Source organism: Castanea sativa, chromosome 12 (genome assembly GCF_040712315.1).
Source record: "Castanea sativa cultivar Marrone di Chiusa Pesio chromosome 12, ASM4071231v1".
In the NCBI taxonomy this organism is placed as follows: domain Eukaryota; kingdom Viridiplantae; phylum Streptophyta; class Magnoliopsida; order Fagales; family Fagaceae; genus Castanea; species Castanea sativa.
In genome coordinates this window covers 23,278,962-23,285,482 of record NC_134024.1, presented here as the reverse complement: position 1 = coordinate 23,285,482, position 6,521 = coordinate 23,278,962, and the positions used below count along the sequence as shown (strand labels likewise).

The window sequence follows — 6,521 nt, the reverse complement described above, 5'->3', positions numbered from 1 at the left end:
TTTCTTCATTACTTGTTATAATGGAACTCATAGTGTTTGTTTATTCATTTGCTATTGAAGGTTATAATGTAACTATTACTATAGAAGTTTTTTCTCATGTTGTATTGGAGGACTTCTTCTCACTAGAACCTATGGATGATAATTTTAAAGATGTAGACACTCTCCTTAATTTATGAAATAGTTAACGGCTGGAGGTTTATTCTGTTTAGTCTCATTTTACTGCTGGATTTATTTTACTGCTGGGCTATTTACTTATTGCAGTAGGCTTTTTCTGTTGGAAAACGTTTGGGCCATCCCATAACCCTTGCTTGTCCTAGCCTAGGCCCAAGGCATAAAATGAGGCGAATTCTCCAAAGCTTCCTCAATAGCCTTTTGGCCGTGTTTCAAGCCCATTGTCGAGTTTCGGTTTAGGCCTCCAACCTAACACAAATCTCATTTGTCGGAAGGAAAAATTTTCCGCCCCTAACAAATTTAATAACAAGTTATTGAGTGGTGTAACATTTCTTAGAGTTACACTTGGTGTAACTTTAAATAATGTTACACTACTCACTATTTTTTAATTGAATTTGAATTTTAAAAAATATATCCACTGTTGGATTATATTTTTTTCGTGCATTCTCCATACTTGCAAAATTTAAAGATGATTAAATATCAATAGTCATGTCATCAATCAATTGTTTACATTCAAGTTTTTGTATTTTAAAATAATGAGGAAAAAAATAAGTTTATAGATTGAATCGTAAATAACAACTGATTGGCATGAATGTTAATATGCACGTTAAGAACATATAATTTAATGATAGAATTTTTAAAATACGATTCAATAACATGTTATTGGATGGTGTAATATTATTTAGAATTGCACCTGGTGTAACTTTAAATAATGTTACACTACCCAATATTTTTTAATTGAATGCGAATTTAAACAAATCTACTATTGGGTTACATTATCTTCATGCATTCTCTACACTTGCAAAATTTCAAGATAATTAAATATCAATGGTCATGTTATCAATTAATCGTTTAAATTCAAGTTTTTGTAGTTTAAAATAATGAATAAAAAATGAGTTTATGGATCGAATGATAAATAATAACTGATTGACTTGAATATTGGTATCAATGTTAAGAACATATAGAACATATAATCTAATGATGGAATTTTTAATATATGAAGTCAATAACAAATTATTGAGTGGTGCCAAAGGCATATATTGAAGGGAAAATTCATGAACATATGTATATAGGGTAAGGACATTTGAGTGGGGCCAAAGGAAAATTACCCCCTTCACCCTCAACCCTCCTGGGTCTGTCCTGGTCTAGGTTCAAATCCCTCATCCTATCATAACCATTTAACTATAAAGGAAAAAAAAAAAAAGGAAAATTTAAATATTAACTTTTCCATGTATGAGAACATGCCACGTGGCTTGACCATGCAGTGGATAAACTCTTATCGGTGGATGCCCTCTTGAATCTCTCCCAATCATGAATAACAGCCATCAGATCCTTCAGCTTAGCACTAATAGTAAGACAGCAATTGGCATGAACGGTTCGAACAGCTTTAAAGTCTTTGCTATCTTTGCAGAACCCACTGAAATAGTTTGTGTCCAAGAACCTCACGGTAAGGCCTAGCCCTTTAAACACACCTTCATGCATCATTTTTTTTAAAACATCTTGCTCCTTTAGTCCCACAGCGTTATTTTTCATGGCGTACCATGCATCAAACAATGAGATGGTCTTGTTGTTGGATCTGATAAAGTAGAAGCCAGTGTTGATGTGATTGGCTTCAGACCATTCGTTGCCATTGAATTTATCGGTGCTGATTTGAAGATCTATTCTTTCATTTTGGCTTAGCATTGGAAATGGGTTCCTTAACCACATTACATCAGTGTCCTGTAATGAAAGCATTCATCAATCAATTTGGTCACATGAAATCATAATCACTAATAGTATAATAAGCCGTGGAACAAAACCAAATAATGGTGTAAAGACTAAAGTTATTCTTTTACACATTTATGTTAGCGACAAAACATTTTTCACAACTATTGACATAACTTATTATAGTTGGAATATTATCAATTTCACTAGAATTCTTCAATGACACCACTTTTATTATGCATTAATCTCAATTCCGAAAAATTTATGTCACCAATTGTGAAAAAATGTGTGAAAATTTTTGTTTATAATAAGGAAGTCAATTTTGTATATTAACATTCGGTATTGATGTATCATTTCGGGGTTACCACTATATATGTGTTTATATTAATTAATTAATTTTTATAATTATCAACATAAAATTTACACATGTAAACATTTTATAAGTCTAAATATTAATTTAAATGCATTAACCCAAATATCTATTAACTTAAATATTGTATTAGTCGAAACACCAAAAAAATTTCCAAAATCGGAATTTTATTCAATATATTTTTTAAAAATATTGGTACCAGTTTAATGACTAGTATGGCATCGGTATGCCATACTAGTATTAACTTCCTTGTTCGTTAGACATTTTTTCTTAGGGTGGCCATACCAGCAATTGACTTCCATGGTCGTTAGACATTTTTTCCCTAGGGTAATGTTTATTACATATAGGTTTTAGCCTTTTATTTATTTATTTATTACCCTATAAGTACAAGCAATTTGTTTTTTAGGGTGAAGTACAAACAGTTAGGTTATTCATTTTTCACTTTGATTGATTATCGTGGACTTAGTTTAGGTTGAATGCATCCAGTGCTCTGGACCCAGTTAAATAGTGACACGTGTTCAAAAATAGACACATGTCATTATCTCAACGGGTCTAATACTGCTGGACACTCGATTTAAGCCTGACCCAATTATTGTACACTAGTTCTTTCATTCCTCATTTAATATCATCTCAAAGAAGGGGCAGTTAATTAATTAGGCGGCTCCAACTATGCTTTACTGCATCTGTAGGTAGGTTGATATGTTGAAATGAAATCAAGCAAGCTAAATCTGAACACAAGCATTACCAAATTAAGTATTATCACATTCTTTTTGTAGAAATCAATGAGATTAGGGTGAATTTTTCAAAACAAGCAAGCCCTGGAGGAGGAACAGGTATTGGTCCTATAGATATATTTTATCTTGACCTTTGAAAACCATTCATTTCTGCTCATCCCTTGGAGTATTGATCATATAAGCAATATTATTCATATAAAAAATTTTATATATTTCTCATTAAAAAAAAAAAAAAGAATCTATATGCTTCAAGTATTAATGGAATATTATTGCAAAACATGCAGCCAAAATTTTGAATATTTGTGTGCTTTGTAGCTGGCCACATTGTTTCTTTCTTTTTCTTTTTTTATCCTAGCTAATTATAGAAGTATGCAGTGCGCACCTTCAATATTATAACAACATTATAACAACATGGCAACAGTCGAAAGTTAATTTAATCATGTGTAAGCCCTATGCTTGAGATTATGATTCAGACCTCTAATACTTCTATACAAAAGCAGACTACTACCTACTGGGAAGAATTTGAAAATTCTCTCTTTTTTCTACTATTTTGAGTTCAAGCAACATCAATCTCCTAACTTCAGTTTCAAAAAATTCCATCATACATACTCAGCCTCTACATAATATTCCTATTCTGTTTTATTCTAAAATATGGTCATGGATTAGAAAAACCAATGATTTATTTATTGAGAAGGAGAAAAACCCTTGATCATTTCGTAACCTTCAAGTTCTATGGTCCTAATAGAAGACTAATTCTGTAATCCTAATAAAAGATTAGGAATATATAATAAAACAAATATAAGATAAGATAGAATCACTTTCAGAGGTAAGTAATCTTTGTTGGGTGCATAATTTGATAAATATCTAGATTCATTAAATCAGTGGACAGCTCTAAATACTAACTTTAATTAAGTAACGTTAACATTGATTTTTGATAAACTTAATCATGTGATGATAAATTCTACAAACACACGGCTCAAATTTAGTTTATGATTTTTTAAATAACCCTATAATAATGTTCATAAATTTGAGATAGAAACGTACCGTGAAAACAAAGCTGTAATCTAGCTTTAGTACTTCTCCAAGAAACAGGGTTCTCCTCCACATCATCTTGATAAAACTATCAGACATGTAAACCATCTCACCATTGGAGTCTACCCCATCGTCCATTTGGAGCCTATAGCAATGAAGCCGAAGAAATTTGCACTGTTTAAACGATGTCTCATCGACCGCAACAAGTAGAAGGTGATCAACCAATTTTCTTGTATCTTCCCCAAGCCAAAAACTATCCAAAAACAAATCTAGCATTGGCTTATCGCCTTCTACATAAGCCTTGTTGACAACAGCGATTATTACGGTCTTGTTCCCCATTGAAGCCTCAGATAAAGCTGCTTCGAGTGCATCTTTGTTGGTCACGTTGCACTTATATAACACATATATAATATAAGAACACAAAATCAGATTTATATAAACAATCAACATCATAGATTCATATTTGAAGAAAAAACAAGAAAACAATAATTATAATATGCTATTCTTGAATCTTAATCTTGATGATGCTTACCGTCTTAGAGAGTGTACATGGTTGATATGGTAATGAAAAGTGTGGCGTGAAACCGATGTGGGGGGTTAGGAATACATAGAGTAAACAGAAGGACAAAAGGCAGACTGTGATTGTTATATGAGTGCGTCGATCTTTGAAAAATTCCATGTGTTTGCCGAGAGATCTCCAACCAGTTTCAAGTGAAGAGGGTTTGGAGAAGAGAGACATAGCGTGTAGAAGAGCATCGATGGGAATGGTTGTTGCTTACCACATTCAAAGGGGACTGGTATCACTTGCACAAGTTGAGAGTCCTATTCAATCACAGCTTGGAACCAAATTCAATTGAATTCATCCTTCTTCTCCAATGGAGACAAAATACTGTTATTATCACCAACAACTGGACCAATCTAATTCTCATCTTGCACCAGCTGTCAAGAATTACTTTGAATTGAAAAATCTTTGTCCGTCCAAGATAAAAACATGAAAAATAATATTTGCAGTGTAAGAAACGTTGGAAATCAGCATCATCGTGTACCTAAAGGAAACAACTTGGCATACGTTTAATTAGCACTAGTTGCCAAGTGATTCACAAGCAAAAAATTCCAGGGGTGTGTGTGTCTCTCAATGAGTTATTTTTGCTCCCAACCAATCAATGAACTTAGTTTTTGTCATTATATTCAGATTTCGAAGTTGTTGCAAGGAATTTGCGGTGAAGAATTAGCAATCCTAAAGGCATGCACGTCGTGTTCGTGTGTGGTGTGTAACAATCTTGGTGGGCTTGAATAGAAAAAATAAAAGGTCTGGGAATAAAGACAATCTTGATTTAGTTTTTTTTTTTTTAAAGACAATCTTGATTTTTTTTTTTTTTTTTGCTGAATAAGACAATCTTGATATTTAGAATTCATTGGGATTCGATCAACTATTTTTGTACTGATTTGAACATACAATATATGGTCGAGAATAGCTTGGTAGGGTAGGACTGTAGGGAGAGAGAAATATCAAATAGAAGTATATTTCTTCCCCATAAAACTTGAATCGATCAACCAAGTAGGAATGACATGAAACTTGGGCACGGAAAAATAAGATCAGGAAAATTTTGTTAAAAAATTCAAATATCAAAAGTAATTGCAGCTAAATATTGGGACAAATCAATCGAAATTTGATTGAAATTTGCATTCACCATTCAATTGGAATTAGAAGAAAGTTGAAAAATTGCAAATTGGCTAAGAGAAGGGGTACAAATTTCTAAGACCCATATTGTCCTAGTTTTGTGGTTCTATCTTTTGGCTGAGATAAAAAATGTTGGGAGCTAGATGCGATTAGGCATTGAGTTTAATTTTGAAACTTGTTTATACATGGAAAAAGAAATTGGTAAAAAAGAAAATCACATAATTAAATCATGCTGTAAAAAAACTGAAGATTTCATTTACTAATCAAAATTTTTGCAAGGTTAAGCATATGTTAGGTCTTCTTTCTATCTTTTATAATTCCCCTATAATTCCTATAAAAAAAAAAGTTCCCTTTAATTCTTCTGAGTATTAAACATTCTTTTCTCAACATTAAAAAGTTAACTTTTACAAAATTATCAAGTAAGAAAATACCTACTCCATTATTAATTTTTACATGCAGCTTATGAATCTACACATACTATCATATATTTATGAGAAACATTCGAACAAGAATAATAAATAGTTTTTGAAAAATATCCTTAAAGTGCTCACTCAAGTACAAAAAAGGGAAAAAAGAAGAAGCATTTTAAGCACTGATGAAATAAAGGTTTATAAAAACTCGAGAAGTAAGTGTCATAACTAAACTATTTACCACCTACGGAGGGTTTTATAAGACACTACAAAAAGGTTTGTAAGTGTCATAACTAGATCTCACTAAATAGTTTGTAAAATTATTCAATGCATGTGATGTATCATGCTCTTCTCTCACATAAGAATAGATTCTGTATATGAATCATATACATAAAACTCTCCTTTATGGGAAGTCTAAA

At 31.9% G+C, this 6,521-nt stretch overlaps 1 protein-coding gene across 1 annotated transcript; it reads right to left on the bottom strand.

Annotated features, from left to right (window-relative positions):
* Nucleotides 1–1,098: 1,098 nt before the first annotated feature.
* LOC142621196 (uncharacterized protein At1g28695-like) lies at nucleotides 1,099–4,821 on the bottom strand. The gene is made up of 3 exons (XM_075794516.1): nucleotides 4,544–4,821; nucleotides 4,024–4,401; nucleotides 1,099–1,890 (listed from the first exon to the last, which is right to left on the bottom strand). Exons 1-3 carry the CDS (start codon nucleotides 4,748–4,750, stop codon nucleotides 1,390–1,392), a joined length of 1,086 nt encoding a protein of 361 aa, XP_075650631.1. The 5' UTR covers nucleotides 4,751–4,821; the 3' UTR covers nucleotides 1,099–1,389.
* Between the last annotated feature and the right edge of the window lie 1,700 nt (nucleotides 4,822–6,521).

Excerpts from the sequence above, each read along its gene's own strand:
- LOC142621196 (XM_075794516.1), bottom strand. The coding sequence starts at position 4,750 with ATGTCTCTCTTCTCCAAACCCTCTTCACTTGAAACTGGTTGGAGATCT. Across the intron at positions 4,402-4,543 it reads CATGTACACTCTCTAAGACG|TGCAACGTGACCAACAAAGA; the intron begins GTAAGCATCATC and ends GTGTTATATAAG. Across the intron at positions 1,891-4,023 it reads ATTACAGCTTTGTTTTCACG|GACACTGATGTAATGTGGTT; the intron begins GTACGTTTCTAT and ends CTTTCATTACAG.